Genomic DNA, 23,050 nt, shown 5'->3' with positions numbered 1-23,050 from the left:
TGGAGTTTATCCAACATACCCTCAGGAGGTTGTCACAGGGACTGAATGAGATAAGATATGCAAAGTACTTATCAGAGCATCCAGTAGAGTAAGCACTTAATGTATAGGAGAGGGAAAAAAACCCAGAAGCTAAAACATATCATGCATTTACAGTCCCCTCCTCCCAGCTGAGGATTTATAAACATCATCAAACACAACTCAACTTGGAGAATACATTATATGATTATTTTGGTAGCAGAATTTTATCTTCCTAATTATGTTTTGCTTAGGCAAATGTCAAAAATGAGTTTCCACTTCCACAGCAGACACTGATGGGACAGTGGGGATGGGGGTAGCAGGGATGAGCTGAGAAACACTGAACAGAGGCAGGATGAAAAATATGTGACTTGATAATCATCTATAGGAAATTCAATCTCATTCCACGAAGGCACAGTGAGTGCTACCTGTGTGCAAATCTGGACTGGAGGAGCAGGGACACGTTTATATGTGCATCTGAAAGGGGATGAGGTAGCCAGAATATCACGCACAGAGTCCTCCTGCTGCACCAGGCCTGTGCAGCTGACACACATCTTGCTTCTCCTTCAGCGATCCTATCACTGAAGAAACAATGTGCAGACTAAGGCTTGGAGATTTGTAAATACCCGAAACAGTATTAAAATCCAGGTCCCTATTATACCAAATCCTGTGGCTTATACCGAACATTTTAGCGAAAAGAGGAACTGAAATTTTCATGAAACAAGGACAAGAATAAGCTGTGCCTTATTTAGGGGACCATAGGCTAGACTAAGTAAGAAATAAGACTAGAAATACAGGTTGGCGCTAGAAGGTCAGTCTGGAATTGTCAGTTAGAGTTTGTGAAGTATCAGTGGCATCTGGACTTGATTTCTAGACAGCGAGGAGCCATCTGAGAACCCTGTTAGGCAGAATCCTAAAAATGCTCATCTTTGCTTATCACAGAATAAAGCAAAGACCTTAAAAGCAATGTTAACTATGTGCTGGTTGTCTAGAAATATAATCTGGTTATATGGTTATAAAATATATTTCTAAGCAAAAAATGACAATAATACTGATACAGCCAAGGGGTGACACTGCGGAAAGTCAATGCAGTATTGGAGTCTTAGGATGGGCTGGCACCGCCCGGGATGATGAGGATGATGATAAAACAAGAATCGGTTAATTCCTAGAGAATAACATTAAGTTCAGTTTTAGAAAAATTTGAAATGAGATACAGATACTCAAAGGGAATCATGAGAAACCCAAAGAGACATGACGCACATAGTCTATGAGGGGAGACAGTAACCAGACAACTATAAAAACAAATGCCTAAAAATATGAACAAAGAAGCACCAGACCTAATACCTTGTCCATAAACAGGAATCCCACCAGCCAAAGGAGGACTGCATATGCACTGTCCCTGTGAAGGTCTACGTGCACTTGAGACACGTACCTAACCACGTTGCAATGAGGGATGCGTCGATTCCATCTATTGGTTCACAGATCCGAGCCACAACTGGGTGGATTTGCTGGGCCAGGTAGTACTGGGTGTCGATGGTTAAACTGCCCTGTTTCTGCAGCTGTTCAGGTGCATAGGCTCTCTGACTCGCACCGAGGTTTGACCCATCCTGGAAGAAGACATGGCACAGGACAAACTGTGAGCAAACAAATCTCATACCCTGGCTTCATCAAACGGAGACAACAGTTTAAATTGTATATATTACATTTCAAACACCAAGATGTCTTTTGACAAACTGTCAACCATTTCATATATATCTGAGTAGGAAGAGCAAGAAGTTTTCAGTCTCAATCTCATCCACCATCCAAGAATGCAAGTCTAGCATGTGTTGCATTCTTTTTTTTCTGTCAAAGCATGAAACCAGTAAGATGGCACTGACTAGATTAAATAATTCCACCTGCCACATCACAAACACATTGAGAAGACCTGGTCACAGTCTAGTTAGAAAGGGTTTTAAAGGAGTGGTAATAATTGCTTGGTGCGGTGCCTGTAATATGAGCACTCTGGGTGACTGAGGGAGGAGAACTGTGAGTTCAAGCCCAGGCTGTGAAACGGAGCAATTTGGCAAGACCCTGTCTCAAAATAAAAAGGGCTGAGGACATAGCTGAGTGAGAAGGCCCTGAGTTCAGTCTCCAGTACTGAAAAAAAAAAATAACCAAAAGAAAGAAATTCTATGTAATTGACCCACATACAGGCCTGCATTGATGTCCCCATCACCTGCGAATTAAAATGGCATTACAGTGCTGGACCAACAACTAACAACTCACTCCACCCCTCATCTAAAACAACAGAATTTAATACTCAGACTAGTAAATGGTAACTAGTCAGTGTTCAGCTGCTCTGAATAACTGATTATAATGTGAATCCTTCTGGGTGTGGTGATACATTCCTGTAATCCCAGCACTCAGGAGGCTGAGGCACAAGGATCACTGCAAGTCTGAGGCCAACCTGGGCTACAAAATGAGTTCAAGGCCAGCGTGAACTGCATAGTGAAACCCTGTCTCAAAAAAGCAAAAAAAAGTCAGTCCTATTCTATCATTCCCGCTACAACCATTCCCTTCTCAGCTCAGCACCCAGCCCAAAGCAACCTTATACATCACTATCTTTACTAGAGGACAGAGATAAGGACCTCTCTCTGGCTAGACTCCTAACTGAAACACACTGGGCCCATTTATCAACTAGGTTCTACTTGTTTCAAGGTAGAATGAAATACTGAAAAAGGAAGCAAACCTCACATTTTAAAAATTTGCTTATTTTCTCCAGTAGTTCACAATACAGTAAAAGAAACTGGGCAGAATTAATCAAGTTTAATTGTTATCCTCTTAGAAGCTTGAATTGTTGGCGAGAATAAGGCAACAGTAGATGAGAAAAACCTTGGAAAAAAATTCTTGAGCAAAGTCTTCACATGCCTCACTGTATTCAGACTGTCTTTTAACACATGAAGAGATTCATTCATAGAACTGCAGATTTGTGTTGAGTGTAATAAGCTTTAATGGTGAATTAAAATTGAATTTGTAGAAGCAAAATATTTTTTTAAAAAGGCACTTGGGGGAGATGAGCCTTTCTTGGGATATGCTAAGGAAAGTAAGTTAATAAAAGGAAACAACTATATTTTGTTAAAAGCAAGGAAGTGAAGGCCCATTAGCAGTGATGGGAAAAATACCAGAAATGTATCAAATTATATTTATTATACTGTATTAGCATTAGTATTTTGAGCCCGCCTATATCAGTAAGACCAAGAAGAAATCCTAAGACCTGATATTTAGTTATGCAGGAGAATAAGCTTGACTTTTAAATCCATCAATGATCCTATTTTATAAGTTACCATATGCCTCCATTCCAGGTTAAGCCAAAACATAACTGTGGCTTGATGTCATCATGAGATGCTATTTCACTGAAACTATGTAATATTTTCAAAGTTGCATGCCACAATCTGTTCCTGTCATGAATAATCTAAGAGCTTTTCTATGTATGTGAAGACACACGTGAAAAAAAACTAACCTATTTACCAAAATCTTTATTTGCATAATATGAAAATTGGTTTTTTTTTGAGATGAGACTTGTCAGAGGCAATATGCAAAGCACATTAAGGGCTTGAGCGAGTCAGACATTTATGGAAATATTTTCCTGCAGGAATTGGCTTTCTCTAACAGTTCTTAATCAAGGGTAACCCTAGGAGGGAGACAGAGTCAAGTGCTGATTCCTGTCCATGTACTTATATCATTTGTTATGTACATCATCTACAGTATGTAGCAGATATTAACGGACTACTTTTAAATTTTTACAAGACTCTTTGCTTTAAGAATGCATTGATTGTAGTTCAACAAAGATCAACCATGTTACAATGAATTTTAAGGTTTCTGTAAATTTTTACCACAAAAACACAATGCAATAAAAATTAAGATAAAACTCTTAATAATAAAAAGTCTTATTCAGATGACTTATATCTGGAGATAGTTAGACCATACCATAGTAATTTTAAAGAATCTGGATAGAGATTTATAACTCTGACTTTTGACAGAGTAAAGACAAGAGCTCTTCTTTCTTCCAAATGGAGTCAAGCTTTAAAGAAAGAAAAACACTGCTCCCCTTCGCTACCCCATGTTTGTAGCATGCTACTCTCAAAAGAAATTGGTTAGCCGTTTAAATATGTGTTCCAAAAAGCCTAGCGATTCCTTAAAGGTGCCACATGAAACAGGGAGAAGGCAAGCAGGTGGACCCCCTCCATCAAGAGAAGGAAGGGAAGGGGAAGGAGATGGGGAAAGAAAAAGGAGGGAAGGAGGAAAGGAGAGGAGGGAGCGGAAACTGCTGCTTGGTTTTCTTCATAAGGTATGTCAGTAGGACCTATCAACTTTCGCCATATAATGAGGCATCTTGCATTCTTCAGGCTGTTATTTTGACATTGGCTAGAAAAACAATGTATTTATTCTCTCATTATTACTCCACTGATATTCACAATACAAAAAATGCTGCAAAAAGAATGCTAAATGTCTACCACAGGACTTACACACATTTCCTTTTTTCCTTTAATGTGGTGCTACGGATTTAACTCAGGGCCACACACATGCAGGCAAGCACTGACCAGTGCACTACACCCAGGCCCAGGACACATTTTCATTCAAGTTAAGTTAGGGCTGAAATTGTGGCTACTGCTCTAAACCTGTCTCACCAAAATAATTTCAGTGACCCAAAACACCAATGTTAAATGCTTTATGAAACATCTCATAAAACATGCTGTACCTCTGACCGTTTTTAAATGTTGTAAAACTAGTCAGACGAAACCATCTCTTTACAGGATCAATTATTTGGAAGACTACTAAATAACACACACTGTGATGACGTGGATTTTACTCTAGGTTCTTAAATGCTACAAGTCTTATGAATTGTGATACTTTTACCTGACAGATGACATATGACACGGTATCTCCAGCTTTCACCTTCCTGCCTGCTTGAGAATTTATCCAGAGAGCAACATGTACATGAGGTAGGCTTTTTTTATCAGGGTAATCCTGGGGATCCTTCGTTAATGCCTAAAAGGAAAAAAACAAAGGGAGCAGAAAAGCTCAAAATATTAAAACTCTTTTCACATAGATATATATTAAATGCATCTTTGCTAGAATCATACTGGCCACATACACAAAAATGACAAGCTATGTAGAAAACACATGCACAGAATCTTTTAAACAGTCCATCCTCAAGAATTTTCTCTCTTTTGTTTAGTAACTAATATAACCAGATGCAACAGTAACAGAAATAAATAAAATTAAGCTGGGTGTGGTGGTGCACACCTGTAATCTCAGCACTCAGGAGGCTGAGGCAGGAGGATTGCTCCAAATTCAAGATCAGCCTGGGGTACATGGTGAGTTCAAGTCCAGTCTGAACTACATTGTGAGACCCTGTCTCAAAAAGAAAAATAAGTTTGTTGGCCATGTTAATATTTGAATATAAAAAACCAAGACTATAACTCTACTGTTGGATACAGACTTAGTTTCTCCAAATGCTTGCCATTTTCTAAAACTAATGAAGTGGTTAGTTGGGACTGATGAATAATACCTACTCTAACTTAACGATCTGTTTTCATAGGCGCTTCTAGCCTACATAAATCCCAAGGGCACCAAAAATCACTGGATTTACTCCTACTGTCAACCTCTATAGAGACAGAATGAGTCTGCAGTAGAACGTAAGCCACTTGAGAGCAGGAATAAGGTCAACCTTGCTCAACACTTTACTCGCAGCACTCAGAATGTGGTGTGGCATACAGTACCAATGGAATGTTTGCTGAATTTTACCTATTCTGCAATAATTTGCTAAACTGAATACTGTAAAGTATTACTGAATAAGATGCAGTTATGGTAATGTCATCAGTAACTAGAAGACTCACCCCTCCCCTCCGCAAAGAGCCCCTCTACAATAAACTACATGCGCCAGAAGGGAGAGGTAAACAAAATGTTTCGGAAAGAGTTTCTAAGAGGTAAAGATCACTTCCATCTGAGAGCAGAATCAATGGAAGATAAAAACTTAAGCTGGTACTAGAAGGAAAAACAAGATTTTAAGAAAAGGTAACACGGATATGAATATTCCACACAGAGAAAAAAGGGATAAGGAAAAAGTATTGTCTTCTGGGCTGGAATTCAACATGAATAAAGGGTAGGAAGATGCCACTTGGCTCTGTAAGGAGTCGGTTTCAAGAGACGAGAGGAAAATGGGGACAAAGGCACTGCTTAATGGGTTTACCTGTTCTCAAAGTGTGGTCTGCTGATATCTGGAAGATTCTGACACCCTTTCAGAAGATTTCGAGTTCAAAGCTACTTTCTTACCAATACTATTTATACTGATGATGCAGAAGTAATGGTGCGTGAAACTACTGGTGCATTATAAATATAAATCAGGGCAGAAGCACCAAACTGTACTAATAGCTACTGTATTATTCTCTATCAGAAGGTTTCAAAACATTCATTTAAGAATGTCTTTGGTGAAGCAGTAAAAATTAGCAATTTTTAAAGCTTTCAATTTTGAGTATTAGTCTACTTAGGAAGAAAACACAAGGCACAGCTGAAGAAGTAAGTTTACTCCAGAAAAAAGCTCTTGTATAATTAAGTTGCAAGCTAAACTGTCTTTCCAGTGACTATCGTTTTTATTAGTGCATATTCATCATTCAGGATAATGAGTTTCATTTTGGCATACTCACACATGCACAGAGAATACAATTTTTACTTGCAAGAATGGACAAACTACACTATTCTGACATGGATATCTGGCAGACAATTTCTCAAAAGAGAACTAAACAAGCCTGATACTCCAAGGGAAAAAATTGATAAATATTGTCACTAATAAAATTGAAGCTTTTAAGCACAAAGAATTTTGGGAAACATTTCCACTCCTGTGAGCATGACAGCTTCCCAATACTTAAAGACATTTCTGATATCATACACCTTCCAAGACAATACTTAACAAATGACCGATCCATAATGCAATGAATGTCTCACATGGGTAAAATAGCCTTTCAATGTACAATACACACCAACAGAATTTAATATGAGAGGAACTGTTCCTTGGTACAGTTTCAGGTTCCACATTACACATAACCTTAAAGAAAATACTGTCTATAGAGTGTTAGTGGAGGACCAAAGAAGAATACATACATACATACAACTCTCAGAAATAACTACTAAAATACTTCTCCTTTTTCTAAGTATTTGTGCGAAACTGAATTTTCTTCTACTTCAACTAAAGCCACATATCATAAAAGACAGGAAGGAGAAGCTGTTATGACAATCCAGATGTCTTCTACTAAACTAGACGATTTACAAAACTATAAAATGATGCCATTCCTCTGGCTAATTTCCTTGTTTTGTAAGATATAGTTATTTTTCATGGAAAAATGTTATTTTTATAATCATATATTTATTACTACTCTTAAATTAATAATTAATTTAATTTTTAACACACTAAATATCAGCATGAACCATGTAAGCGAAAGTTCTTGGAGTGTTAAACTATTTTAAGAGTATAAAGGGATCCAGAGGCAAGAAATTTGAGAACTGCTGTTGTAGAATAAAGTAGGTCCTCAAACACAGCTACACATATTCAAATTATACACACTTTCTAAATTTTATACTCAAGTAGAAGAGCGTCCAGGAAATTCTCCAGGTATTTGAACCTCCTCCAATCTGGATTATGGTTAAGTCTTGCCTAACTTAGATGGGCAATACTAGAACTCTTTAATCGATATAACTCTACTTAAGAAAACCATTTTCTTCTTCAACTGACTGTTCTTCAGTGCAATGTTAAGAAATTCTGAATTTCATCTGACATGCTTTCCAATTATTAGATTGAGACTATGTGGGGATTTTAGATGCTAGATTTAGAAGGCTTCATCTAAAAAAAATGCTTCCTGATAATTTAGGCTCAAGTTAGCCTATAAAAGTTAGGGCTATAAAAATCAGCTGTGAAGTATTTTGTATTACTTTGTAAAATATATTTAAGCTAAGATTGCAGTAGTTCAGAAAATCACACATGCTGCTTTTCAGTTGCTTTTGGCAACAAGGGATAAAATCTCTATAAAGGCAAATCCAACCATTTTACACATGCCAACCTACTCTAACCTGCATTTTCAAGCCCTAGTAACACCACCTAAAAATATATATATTTAGCATATATAAAACAAGCAAATAAAACACAATCCTGCCATGATACCATCCACAACCAGTCACACCGATTTTTGTACTCCACTGTTTTGAAAGTAGTAAAACGTAAAGCCTGAATTGCTCCCAAGTTTTAAATATTCCAAGTATTCAGATCAATATTGAAGATTATCAGAAGGACACATCAACTTTCATATATGAATAGTTTACTGTAAACAGGTATAGAACTACAACTATGATATAGGTAGTACTACCAGAATTTAATGTACTTACAACAAAACTGCAGAAATTCTTTATAAAAAAGAGAGTATGGGACAGTAAATACCTTTAAGAGACCATTAGAATCTTGAAAATACATCAATCATGCTTTCCTTACTCAATTTATCCCAAGGCCTATAACTGTACACATAAATACTTGTGTGTTGAATGGATGATTAAACAACCAAACTGTTTCATTTCTTACAGTAATTATTATTTGCCGGCAACTACGCTAAGGGGTACATGGGAATGTAAAGACAATGAGTTACAGTTTCAGTTCTGCCACAGAAAAATGTATGCACAACTTCTAACACACTAGGCACAAAGTGTTAATGCTTATTATTGAAGCTGAGTGATGGACACAGAGACTCATATTATTAGCTCCACTTTTGGAAATTTTGATAAATAAAAACTTAAAGTACTAAAACAATGTAGACTATAGGTCACACTGCTAGAGACACCAGTATGTCTATGACGCTAGGTTTCTTCTTGCACACTAGTACTATGGGAAGATGAGGGTGCATGCTTGGTATTATTTTGTCAATAGTATAGTCATGCTTGGACTGAGACTTCCAAACACATCAGTAGATCCCGTTCTGATAGAGAACCAGCTTCTAGGAAAGTTGACAGGATCAGGTATACAATATGTAGAACAGATGTAAAATCTGACTAAAATACGACTGCAGTCGTAACGCTTATGAAAATTTTTGTAAGAAATGAAACCTAGCTGGGCATGAAAAGGCACTACTATAATTCTAGCATTATGAGAGGCTGAGGCAGGAGGATGGTAAAATCAGTCACAGCCTTAGCAACTTAGCAAGACACTCTTTCGAAGTTAAAGGGGAGGTATAGCTCAGTGAGGAGGCCCTAGGTTCAATCCTCAGTATTTAAAAAATTAAATAAAACTTCAAAGGAAATCACTTCTTAGATAGCTCAACTGAGTCCACACCGATGTGTGTATACTACATCCTTTAAAGTGAAGAGCTAGCACCAAGGCACATGTCCCCTTGTAATGTATAAATGTCTCCTTTTTTGACATTAAAGATGTGATGGTCAAGAAATAAGAAACAACCGGGCATAGTGGTACACGTCTATAATACCAGCACTTGGGAGGCTAAGACAGGAGAATCGCTTTGAGTGCAAGGCCAGCCTGACCTGTATAGTGAAATCCTGTCTCAAAATTACCCTCCTTTATAGCTGAGTAGTACTCCATTGTATAAAAGTACATCTTTTTTATCCATTCCTCGGTTCATGGGCATTTGGGTTGTTTTATAGGTAAACGGATGCAACTAGAGACCATACTCATAAGTGAAATAAATCAGACCCACATGTGTAAACATCGCAGTGTCTCCCTCTTGTAAGAAGCTGAAAGAGTAAATGAGATCTAAAATCTCTAGTAGATCTTGCGAAGGGGAAACACACTGCTCAAAAGGGAAGAACAACTATGATGAGGAAAAGGAGAAAAGAAGGAAGGGAAAAAAATACATATATACACAAGATAGATAAGATAATTATACTATTTTCTATCAGTTCATTGAAAAGAACAGTTTATGCTTATATTGTTTGATCAATTTTTCATGCCTATATCTTGTAATCTGAGCAACTACTTTGAAGATAACAATACACAATATATTAACCATTGTTAATCTTCTATTGCTTGTTTTGAAATTCTGTATCATTCTACGGTCATACCACCCTGAACGTGCCCAATCTCATCTGAAATTCTGTATCACTGTTTCTCTTTAAAACAAAAAGCTTACCTAAGAATAAATATGTCATAAGAATGTACACAGAAAATATTCAGTCTCTAAAAATCAAAGAAATGTAAATTAAATCTTTCTATAAAATACAGCTTCATATCCATTACGGTAGTAAAATTTTATTTAAAAATCACTGCCACTATAAGCAATGTATGAAGATGACAGACACATTTTGTTATTACCAACTGGTATAACCCTTTTACAATGCTATTTTGCAAGAGCCATGCAGATTTTCATATTTTTTCTACTCAAATGTTTTATTTAAGGAATCTAAAATTCATCCAAAAAGCAAAAACCTAAGTAAACAAAGACCTCAACCCAGCTGCTAACAACAGAAAAAATAAACAAGCAACAAAAATTTTAAATATATAGTCTCACTGTGTAGTTCAGACTGGACTTGAACTCACTGTGTAACCTAGGCTGGCCTGAAACTTGCAGTAATCCTCCTCCCTCAGCCTCCCAACCACTGATGGGATTACAGGTATACACCAGCATGCCTAGTTGATTGACTTGATTTTTAAAATAATACAAAAATGTGGAAAATACATTTATGTTAGGTAAAAATAGGTTTCTAAGTAATATATAATTGATGGAATATTAAAATGTTTTCAAGAGAAGAAATGTGTAAAAATGACAAGCATTACTTTAGTATAAGGGGCATCATGAATGAGTTTTCATTCTAAAACTTCCATTTAATGTCATCATTAGATTCTTTTTCATTAAAATTTTTGTATGAGCTTTGACAAAGAAGTCTCATAAAATGGTGCAGTAGTATTTGCAAATTAGATTCTGAACATGTAAGGATATTCTTTTTAAAATGGAAAAGCATCTATTAGTAACCTAACATCTTGTTTATTATACAGCATTTTGGAAATCAAAATCTTTTCTTTATTTTTGGTACCAGGAATCGAACTCAGGACCTTGCACTTGCCAGGCAGGCACTTGTGCCACTAAGCTATATCCCCAGCTAGAAATCAAAATTCTGTTCTTTAGGTAAGAAAAAAAACCTACTTTTAATTATAACTATCTACAAGGTGTAACTTACACAGTTTCTTCATTAAAAAAAAAACCTAGGTAAGGTGGTACACACCTATAACCCAGCTCTCTGGGAGGCTGAGGCAGAACTATAAATTCAAGCCCAGCCAGGGCAATTTAGAAAGACCTTGTCGAATGAATAAATAAATAAATAAATAAATGCATGAATAATTTTTAAAAAGGACAAGTACTTTGAATACACAGAAAGTTAACACTCTTACCACCATCTTACTTCTAAGTAAGTTTTTCCCCAAAAGACGTTGATTCCAGCACCTCTAAGGATTAATCTGTGAAATTACACAGACACACCCACTATGCCACAGACAACTGTACTTGGGAGGACTATGAAGAGAGCAGTGCTCACTAGTCCTGGGTACACAATCTGGATCAGTCTTGGCCTCTGCAAACCAGGCTTTCAAGAACTGAAGAAATAAAGAGAAGGCCTCTGTGGCAGACTTGGCAGTACCTGTGGCTGGAAGAGATATGCTAATACTCAACCTGTGAGATGGCTGTTAAGCAGCTTTTACCACCAGCTAGAATTTATTTAAACTGTAAGGATGAGGTGGTTCTTCAGCTATCTGAAGGAGGAGAAAAACACATGACAGCAGCTGGGCTCAGCAATAAATGCTACATTTACCTTGTTAATTTCAAACTGGCTCACTGGGACACTGCCATTTAGCACATTTTCTCCAATTTCTATTAACCTCTTCTGAATGTTTTCCACTATAGCGTCCCGGCTTTGATCAGAGAGAATCTGGCCAATGACAAAGCTGAAAAAAAAAAAAGGGGGGGGGTGGAGATAAGTAGATGTGAGGTGAAGATTTTAAACATATTTTATTAGCAAAGGAGAAAAAGGAGATGCCATCAGATAACGGGTGGACAAAAGCTATACTAAGAACTAAAATGAGGGTCACTATCCAAAAGGCAGTTATCTCTTTTTTTTTTTTTAATACTAACTGCACCAAAGGTTTACCAATCTTGGAATGTCGGGTTTGCTCTTAGACACAGAGACCATTTATTTATGTGCCATCTAATGCTTTATACATAATGTCATGGAGAAAAACGGATTCCACCCTATTTTTATGCAATGACAAAATTCACAAGCAGTTATATTCTACCCATAAGTTAAAATTTTAGAAGACAAGTATTTTACTTTTCTCATAAGGCACCAAGATATGATCTCTGGTATCATCTAGATATTATCTCCACCTGAGATGACTGTTAGCTAAGTAAGTAGAAATATAAAGTTCTTTATGTAAATTATTTAAAAATTCAACATTTCAAACTTTTCTTCAGCTTCATTACAAATTGTTCAGTGTTCTCCAACCTTCTGCTTTCCCTCAAAAACATCATATTATTCTACCAAAGCCAAAGGGAAAAGAAAGAGTAAAGGAAGCCAATATTTTATCCATTTTAGAGAAAATGCAGAGCAAGAGTTTGACAGCTGCATTATAATTTGTCAGAAAAGAACCCTGACAAAAACATTTGTATAGCTTTAATTACTAATACATCTCTAACTCGGAGAAATTTACTTCTATTATGATGCATCTTTTCTTAGAAAACACAAAGCTGAAGAGAACACTCTAATCGACAGTCTATACAAAGTAGTTTCATCTTTGGGTACATTTGGGGGCAATGAAGCATTTCAAACTACATTTCATAAAAGGCTAACAGTGACCTATACACACATGATCAACTCTGCCTAATCAACAGCAGTTTTGAAGAAGCAACAATTGCTCAATCTCCCAACTTGAAAGCAGAAGATGGAAAAATAAGTAAAAAAAAAAATGCTGATGTTTAGCAAAATTAAAATTAGTCTTAAGTCAAGCTTTAAGAAAAAATTGTTTTCAGAATTTATTCAGTTCACAAAACAGTGTTTGAAAGATGGTACATAAAGTACCTAAAGATTCATTTTTTAAACAGGCGTTTTATACATTAATATGACCCCAAGTAAGTCTTATTATCACAATCTTCAGTCTCAAGAGTGAAAAGCCAGGGGGTCAGTCATGATACTGATTATTTCTGAGGCATACACAATATTGAGAACTAGCTCTTAATCTGAGATTAGTAAAGATATTTTACACACAAATGATATGGTGGAACAAAGTTTCACTCCACGGGTCACTGTGAATCCCAGAACATTTTAAGCTATAACATGAGAGAATCTTAACAATTATGTTCCTAAATAAGCTCTAAACACATCTAGGAGCACAAAACAAAAAACCACTTCCTAATAGGAAAATTAAACCAACATCAACGAAACTAACTCTGTAAGGATCTAAGTGTGAACGTTTACCCTCACGATGAGTTAAAATTCCTAAAATGTATCTTATAGCAAGCATTTCTTACCTAGTAAATTTGTTTTTTCTAACATTTAATGTAACCGTAAAATTCCATTCCAATTAAGTAATAATTGTTAATATGCAATGATAATAACAATGACGTTTCATCTTTACGCTTGGAAGTCTCGCAGGAATTCTCCACATCGACACTTCACATTTCGAAAAGACAAACAACAAAAGCAAAATGAAAGCTGAACTCACTTGCCAGTGCCTTTAGCAAGATCACACCAATCTCTTCTAACTATATCTAATCCTTTCAGCTCCTGTTTGGTAACATAATTCCCATCTGAAGTTGGTTCAACAACCAAAGCAGCATACTTCTTTTTCTTCAGCAGTAGCAGAGACTTGAAAACACCATCAATGTCTATTTCAAGCAGTTTGTACAACTTATTCACTTCACTTTTTACCTAGGAAAATTTCAAACATTAATGCTAGTTTCTCAAAAATCTGACAGGAGGAAGAGGAACATACTATATATTCCCAAGAATTAATCCAAAAGGAATCTGAAGTCATATAAGATTAGAACACAGTTTATACATAATATGATATTATGTTGGGTACAATGCAAAGACACTGAAAGAAAAAGGGACAAAAATAGCCATAAAAAATAAAGAGGCCAGTGCAGTGGTGCACACCTGTAATCCTAGCTACTTGGGAGGCCGAGGCAGTAAGAGCACACTTTTGAGTCCAGCCTGGGCAACTCAGTGAAACCCTGTCTTAAAATAAAAATTTACTAATTATTTTTAAAAGTAAGGATTCTAGGAATATAGCTCAATGCTTTCCTAGCACAGGTTCTATCCCTAGGACCACAAAAAAAAAAAAAAAAAAAAAGAAAGAAAAAACAGCAAGTCTCTGACTTACAAATGAGTTCCATTACAGGAGAATGTTCATAATCCGACAAATTGAGTCTCATACAGTACACCTGTGAAAGTTTGCAACTCAAATGTTCGTAAGTCAGGAACTTACTGTAATGTATCATCCTTCTCAAACAAAGGATAGGGCTGGCTGAATTCATCCCCCAAAATCAAATGATGAAAGCCTTTTGTGAATCAAAGGACTCAATACATGTGTACCTGCCTTCAAACTGACCTAAGTTAGCAATTAGTGCAGTAAGTAAATATGTGAGCAGAAATAATTAAGTAAAACACTGTTAAAATAATGTCTAAAATGTCCCTTAGCATCTTGAATACAGCAAATAGCTATCTACATGCTGACAAAAGAAATGAACAGTCTCTTGCTCTTCACTGACAGGGCCAGGGCACAGACTCTAGGAAAAATTTAAAGCTTTATAAGGCTCAATTATGAGAACAATATGCCAGGCCTGTTCTCCAGTGAAGAACACCACTTAAATTCCACACTTTTAAGAGAAAAAGATGGGAAGTTACTAATTTGTAGTTTATCAGGACAACATAGCAAGTGCTCAAGAAACACTTGCTAACTGTGAACTGCTACTAAGAGGCCAAAAATGATTATTTCTTTGTTACTATTGTTCTTACGATACTGGGGATTGAACCCAGGGCCTTCACACTGAGCTACATACATCCTCAGATCTTTTTTGAGACTGGGTCTCACTAAATTGCCCAATCTGGGCTTGAACGTGCAATCCTCCTCCCTCAACCTCCCAGACTATAGGTATTACACTGGAGAGTGCTACCATGCCTGGTTTACAAATGATTATTCCTAAATGTCTCCTTGCCTTTTCAAATATATTTTAAGTAATCCTCTAAAAATCACAGAAATGTATGTGTATGTGAATATGCAGGTATGTAGGTAGGTACTTATCCATATCTACATATAAAATATATTTGAACACTACTGAACATGTATTTCCCTGTGAATGACAATGCGATGGGTACTAAGGTGACATCTTAAATTACAACACTTAAGACTATTTTCAAAGGAAAAATGTATCTATCACTTCAGTGAAAAACAATTACCTTTTAATTTTATCCTTAAAACAATGAGAATAAAGCAAAAAGAAAAAAGAAAAAGAAAGTAAGAGAATGACGAACTTAGTTTGTTATTTTCAGAAATACTAGAGATACTAAAATACACGAAAGAGCAGTTTGTTATTTTCAGAAACATACACATGCACATACACATATATTTATGGTGTTGCTTGTTAAAAACAGAATTCACAAAATAGATAGAACAGACAATTTCATTAAACTATCTCACCTTGTTCCCCAATTTAAATACTTCTTCCAGATTGGTGCTATTCGTGTTTATCATAATTGAATCTGTATCTCCATAAATAACTTCAAGATTCATCTGATGAAAAGTCAAAATTACAAAATTTAACAACACAAATACAGTGACCATTATACACAATGAAACTAAAGATTTTTCATGATACAGAAATTACAGGTGCCACTGACTTTTCAAAAGTTCATGTCAATCATTGTCTGTAATGTCAGGGTGCGTAATTAAATATTAAGCCCCTGTAAACTAGAAACGCTAGACCACAACATGAAGAAAGTCCCCTAAATCTTCTTAAAGCAGTTGAGTGGAAGAGAATTATGCCTAGTTTCAACAGAAACCAAATATGGAACTTAATAATGAGAAGGAGAATAAGAGGCTAGGAAATGAGGTCTATATTTATCCACTGTACCACATGCTTAGTGGTCACGGCAATTTAAGGAGCTCAAACATAATGGATTTTAAAAATTCAGGGAGCACAAATCCATATTAAATTCTTAACAGTTTCAAACACTATTTAGTAGAATTTGAAGAGTGCCAAAAAAAAATCAATCATAACAAACAACACTGGAGCACATACAGTATAAAGGCCTGGAAATAAACTCTAATTAGCACTGTTTCTAATTTGCCTGAAACACTCACATATAGGCTTCAAGCAGAGGTTAGATCATATCAGTGTTAGTACAAGAAAAAGGCTGTAATCCATTAGGAGGGATTATAAACGTAAACTAGGCATCCTAAGAAGCAATTTTCAGTATGTTTGGGTTACAATTTTCCTTGAATAGAAAAACGCCACCAGGTATGATATTTAAGAATTGTTATATAATGGAAATGCTCAGCATTACCTTCTGTACCATCTCTTTCGTATGCATCAAAATCTAAATGAAACAAAAGTCAAGATTAAAACATTATACAATTATAAAGACATAAATGTAAGCACAAAGAGACAGATAATTCTACGATTTGCCATTTCTGTGTGTCTTTAGAGTTCTTAAAGGTTTCCTAACAACAAACCCTCTGAATAACAGTACTATCAACAGAATAAAAAATAAGTTTGCCCTATGCTAATTCTTAACCAAAGGTCTGGAAGGAGATATATATCTGTATCTCTGTACGTCTTTTCCCCCTATTGGAGACCGAATCCAAGGCTTTTGTACTAAGCTACAGCCCTTTTTCTATTTTTTATTATGAGACTAGGTCTTGCTAAGTTACCCAGGATGGACTCAAACTTGCCTTACCCTCCCCAAAGTATTGGGATTCAGGCATGTACCACCATATCTGGCTCTATGTATCTTTAATGAACACACATAATAAAATATTCCTTTATAATATGGCAAAAAGGCAAACCTGCTGTTATTACTAATATTTAAATAGAATTGCATGGCTAAAAAAAGTTTAATAGCATTTCAAATCTGGCAATTGTTCTTCACTGTATTCAGAAACTTAAAATTACAGATATATTTTCCACTAGATTTTTGAAGGCAGAAAGTAGATCTCCACTATATTGCCTAGAGCTAGCAAAGTATCCAATTAAAAAGTGGGATTCAAAAGTTAGTGAATGGCTGGGAGTGGTGGTGCACACCTATAATCCCAGGAGAGGCTGAGGCAGGTGGACTGCTGCAAGTTTGAGGTCAACCTGGGCTACAAGGTGAGTTCAAGGCCAACCTGAACTGCATAGTGAAATCCTGTCTCAAAAGGACCAAAAAGAACACACCAAAACCAAAACCAAAACAAACCAGTTAGTCAATGAATGAAGGCAAATCTATGGATAGTAACTGTAGATGAGTCTGTCCCTGGGCCCATACAGCTACAAACTAGAAACAGGTTATAATGTATGTGTAGAACAAAACAGATATAAATCATCTTGGGCCAGATCAGAAGGAACACATACAATATAGTGAGGAGAGAGATTTTAAAACATATGTGTCAGATACTGTAGTAAGAGTATGTGCCTCATGAATTTTTCTCATCTTCTTCCAGAGATCCCTAAGGGGCAGCTACTATTTTTTTTTTTTTGGTTTTTCTCCGGTACCGGGAACCGAACTCACGACCTTGCGCTTGCCAGGCAGGCGCTTTTGCCGCTGAGCTAAATCCCCAGCCCCGGCAGCTACTATTAGTACCCCCATTCGCCAAAGGACAAAGCCATTAGTTTGTCCCAGTAATGGCAGAACAAGGATACAACCCCAGGCTCTGACTCCAGAGCAGGGACTTTGGCCATGCCACACTACTGTTTCTCCACTATCACCTATCTTTCAAAGCACCAGTCCAAACAGAAGTAACTGTTCCAGTGGGCAAAATAAAGATCCACTTCACTTATATTCCTGTCTCCTACCTCAACAGTCAACCTTGTCTGCTAAACTCAAATCTCATGGTATCATTTCCGTCTTTCGTGTCCTCCATATTACAACCCGTTACTCTATCCTTTGTTTTCCACCTTTACTGCCCACTCCCTTTTTTACCATCATCTCCTGATTTTGACCTTCTCCTGCTTTGGGGTGGGTGAATGGTGGTAAGTTCTGATTAAGCCAAGCCAGTGCTTTTACCATTGGCTGCACAATAAAATCACCTGGGTATCTTTACAAAACTAAAACCAATAAACAACCCAACATTTTTTTCCTGTAAAGTTCTCTAGGTGGTTTTTCTTGCAAGCTAGGCTGAAGAAGGCCAGCCAAAGAGAGCCATGGTAATCACGGTCATTCTATTCTGGCATGTGATGAATTTAGGCATGTGCATGCAACCACACAATCCTGGGCAATCACAGGTAAAGCAAATTCCTCTAGGAAAGTTTTGCGAAAGGTTTTCCTTCCTGATAAGTGGGAAGAAACACTGCGTGGAGCAATGGCAACCACCACTGTGAAAGACCAAGCATGAAGGTACCAGAGAGCATGCCGAGAAGGGCAGGCCACAGGTAGAAAGCATCTGACTCCATGGCCATGTTGTCACTGAATGTTAACCAAACAACACCTCTAAAGCAGCATTCTGACTGAGCAGGTTTCATCAAGTTACACTGAACCATCATCGACCTCCGAAATGTTTCCAATGTCTTTCCAATGCCTACAAGAAAAAGTCCAGTTCTGTGACTGCACCCAAACCACTGCTCCACCTGCATGGCCTCTTACTCCCTTACAGGCCCCTTTGGCCAGGCAGGATAAGTCCTCCAACAGTTACCACGTACAGATCATCTTCTCATGCCTTTGCCCAGGAAATGTGTCCCTACCTGGCATTTCTTCACCAGTCCTCTTCCTATGACTGAATTTTACAAACCTCAGCTCAAATCGTTCCTTCATAAAGCCTAAGCTCACTAGCCCAGCCCAAAGTGATCTCCCTCCTCTGACCTGTGCTTACTCTGTTCTAGCAAATGAATGACACTGTATTATTAGCTGACGGTTTGTTGCGCTCCCCCTAACTAGACCACAAGCTTCCAGAGGTGAGAATGCGTGTTAGTGCCTAACTGCAGACTTCATATAAAACAGGCACTCAAAAACCTGTGTGCCAACTGACTGATAAGCCCCAGAGTAATACCAATTGCTTTTCAACTAGATACTACAACTCGGTTAACTTATTTTTAAAAATTCACTCTCCTTCACTTCATCTTCATTTTTTAACATTTAAATTACAGGGAAATGCATTGTGGGAGAATACCTGACAATTCCTTTGGGAAAAGGGCAATAATGAGATCGACCCAAGTCAAGTTAATCATAGTGAGGACAGAACTACTTATCAAGAGTTCTCTCCACCCTCTGCCCTTCCACCTGGCAAGGCTTAGATTTCCTCATCACATCGGACAACTCCATAAGGTAATGGTTACCTACTAAGTAAAACACCTCAGGAGCAACCTGTCAAACTTTCACTACAGCTCTGCATATTCAGTAACCAATTCCTCTCTCCTTTCATAATGTGTACCAAACCTATTAAGTCATCCCCGAGTGCACCTTCAACGTGAACTGGCAACTTTCACCTTTCAGATCCATCATCCACCTCCACTCTAACCTGCCACTTCCAACTCACAACCATTTCCCCACACAATCTGAGGGCTGCTACCAAAATAATTTTCCCTCTGTGACAGAAGTCCTTTTGTAGATTTTTTCTTAATAGAGACAGATGGAAAATATATAGACTGTTGCAACTTCTTTTCTCAATACTTTCACCTTTGAGACTATTCCAAACCCATATATAAAGAGCTGTCTTATTTTTTAATGATTGCATAATATTCCATTATATGAAAAGATCACAATTAACTGATGCTCTATTAATGAACATGTAGGTTGTTTCTAATCTTTATGACCATACTTTAACAAATAATCCTTATATACATGTAATTTGCAAATCTGCTAATAATAAGATAAATTCCTACATGTGGACCCACGGTGTCAAAAGTCATATGTTTTAAAAAGGTTTTATAAATATAGCCCAACAGCTCTCCTGATAGGTTGTACTGATTTCTATGGGTAGTTTTAATCACCATCTTTATAGTGATCTGCACCAGGAGCCGGTGGCAATTCTATCTCAGGTTTAGGGTCCTCAAATCCAACTTGTCCACTGGAAGCAGCACGCTGAGACAACCCGTAACCAGGCTGAGCACTGCCCGCTCATGCTTCCTTCGTCAGCAGTTCTACAGGTGAGAACTATAGTGCTCCCTTCAGCCCAATGCTTACCATGTGCTGAAGAGCAGGACCACACCAAAGCTTCTCCCAGGCCCAGCCCTCAACTCAAACTGTTCCCTGGGATGGACTCAGCTGCTGGATACCCAGTGGACCATCAAATTCTTAGTATCAAGCAGAAGGGCTGGTACGTGGGAGCTATTAATAAATATTTGTAGAATGCTGAATGAGCAACCCCTAAAGGGTAGACAGGACCACAGGCCTATTTGACATATGAGGAAAATTAGGCTCTGAGATTTTGCCCCAAGTAAAAGAACTGCTCAAAAGCTGTACCTTATGTTCATTTTCTTTTTATTATGTCCTACTATTTTATTAAGAAACTCAACCTACGTGAATATTCTAGAAGCCAACACTCAGAAATGTATACATTATAGATATTTTCCCTATTGTAAAAATACATTTAAAAAAATAATCATAGGCACCCAGAAAGGTCTACTGGACACAAGGTATAGTAATTACAAGATGACCATTCACAAGTTCTCTTCAACATGACAAGCCTAATATTAAAGCTACCCATTCTGACAGAAAAATCATTTTATAAGTGCCAACAGCTAGAAAACAGGGCTATAAAGCCTTGCTAAATTCATTAATAAGGCAGTCTGCAGTTATCTGATTTCACAGCAACACCTGCATATTTATCTACTCATTACCAATTGGATGATGGAATTTTTTCAAGCACATTTCAAAAATCTGCCAACTTCAAGTGTAAAAAAATAAACTTTGTGGTTAATTTTTCCCTTAACAAAGTACAGCTGTTGAGAATAATTGTTCAAGATCTTACCCTGTAATGTCAACTGCAGCAGAACAAAGAGTATTTAATTAGCAAATCTATCCAGTAATTCAACACCTATTATATAAAATGCCTTCGTGATTTTATTCAGGATAATTTGCTAAGAGGGTTATTACTGACATTCAGATGGAATTTAAAATTCCTACGCAAGTCGAGTCATAATAGCAGTAATGATCTCCCCAATCAGGAGATTCGGTGTCACACAAGGCTCTCTTGCAATGCAGCAGCCGATTTCCTGACTTCTTAATTCCTGGGCTCAGCTCAGTGAGAGCCCTTCATGCCGATATTTCAGTCAGCAATACATCTTTAATGGGACTCTATTAAAATAACTAGAACAAAAATGACTTTTTTTTTGGTTAAAAAGAATGACAGCACTGCCATCATATCAATCATTGCAGGCTTTGCAGAACAGTGCCGTTAGGGGAAAAGAGGAGGGGGAAACAGGAAAGGGGTGGGGGGTGGGGAGAGCAATAATTAAAATAATATGAAAAGGTGCTTTAACTCCAATCTGAGCCTCTGAAGGCTGGGTAAGGGTGGTAGAAACTAGAAAAAAAAATTTAAATGTATCTCAAGAACCTGTTTTTCTAAAGAAAATAATTTGTTCAGGAATATGCCCACAATATGCAGTTTACTAAGCAGAAAGCATGTTTGTTGTGCCAATTAACAGCAACAACAACCTAAGACCCATACTACTGAGATGTATATTTACAGGTTCTCCTAACAAGTCCAGGATGATACCTGGGTCTTTAGATTTTGTTAAAAGAGAATACTGCTGTCTTACAATGCACTGGAAGGTTGTGAAATGTTTTTTAGATGCTGTTACAGACTAATACAGTGTTTTTCAATACTACACCCAAGAGAGAAAACACAGCCTTTCTGCAATAAAAGAAAAAAAAAAAGTTTCAAGGTTCTACTCTAAAAACATCTATCTACTATAGTAACACCTACTAAGAAACTGACTTTGGTGTATGATTCAGATATTAAGCACAAGGAAAATCCTACAAGTTCAGAAAATGTTGAGTGAGGTCAAATTCTAAAACACAAAAAATACGTAAACAGAATGACAACTGAAATCCCAATGGTTTTAGGATTCTTCCATTCCTGATGACACAATTAGAAATAAAATGCAAAGTTTAAAAATATATTAGTATAACAGTGGTAGCAAAATGGAAGGTTTTGAAGGGTAAGGAAAAGTATAAGAAATATAAATACTATGGTATTTGGTAATCCAACCATTATGTAAGTGGTCCCCATTCCAAATTTCAGCAGTTTCCAAGCAGGACTGTGTTAGTTCTCTATTTGCTGAACATTTATTCCATCATTATATCAGATTGCCTTTTCCCTATTTTCACATTCTGGTATTCTTAATTCTTACATGTATGTCTTCTCTATAAGATGCTAAAGAAATATGTGCTGTGGATTTAATAAGCACCCTACGTTCTCTCTCCACTACTTAACACTTATGATACCAGGTCACTTACTAATGTCTTTAAACCTTAGTTTTATCTCCTCTGAAATTGGGATGATATTATCACCTAGTTCCCTGAACTGGTTAGGAATAAAAAGAACTGTTTTCTCTAAAGATAAAACATTACACAAATAATTTTTTTTAAGTCAGGGCTCTAAAATCTGAGTATTGGTTTAAACTGCCAATTATTAGCTAAAGGATTTGAGATCAACCTGGTTTCCCTCTCTAGTTCTCAGTATTTTCTTTTTAATATAAAGAAGATGAGAATTCTTTCAGATGAGAAAAATCTAGAATCCAAGTTTAATGTGTACAAATGTCTATATTTGGTTGTTCTGTCTTTCAACCACATTTACTTCTTTAATATTAGGGAAAGGGAACAC

At 36.9% G+C, this 23,050-nt stretch overlaps 1 protein-coding gene across 2 annotated transcripts in view; it reads right to left on the bottom strand.

Annotated features, from left to right (window-relative positions):
• Pola1 (polymerase (DNA directed), alpha 1, catalytic subunit) overlaps window positions 1–23,050 on the bottom strand; it is a 312,299-nt gene that overhangs the window by 164,730 nt on the left and 124,519 nt on the right. For both annotated transcript variants that reach the window (XM_005407854.2, XM_013506296.1), the window contains 6 exons: window positions 16,597–16,629; window positions 15,731–15,823; window positions 13,754–13,959; window positions 11,848–11,980; window positions 4,912–5,043; window positions 1,448–1,622 (listed from right to left, as the gene is read on the bottom strand). In XM_005407854.2, the coding sequence (XP_005407911.1) occupies window positions 1,448–1,622; window positions 4,912–5,043; window positions 11,848–11,980; window positions 13,754–13,959; window positions 15,731–15,823; window positions 16,597–16,629 (772 nt within the window). The remainder of the gene's footprint in view (window positions 1–1,447; window positions 1,623–4,911; window positions 5,044–11,847; window positions 11,981–13,753; window positions 13,960–15,730; window positions 15,824–16,596; window positions 16,630–23,050) is intronic.

The sequence above is a fragment of the Chinchilla lanigera genome, unplaced genomic scaffold (genome assembly GCF_000276665.1).
Source record: "Chinchilla lanigera isolate Chin_1 unplaced genomic scaffold, ChiLan1.0 scaffold00108, whole genome shotgun sequence".
In the NCBI taxonomy this organism is placed as follows: Eukaryota; Metazoa; Chordata; class Mammalia; order Rodentia; family Chinchillidae; genus Chinchilla; species Chinchilla lanigera.
Note: the sequence above shows the minus strand (reverse complement) of the source record. Positions and strands in the feature narration are given on the sequence as shown.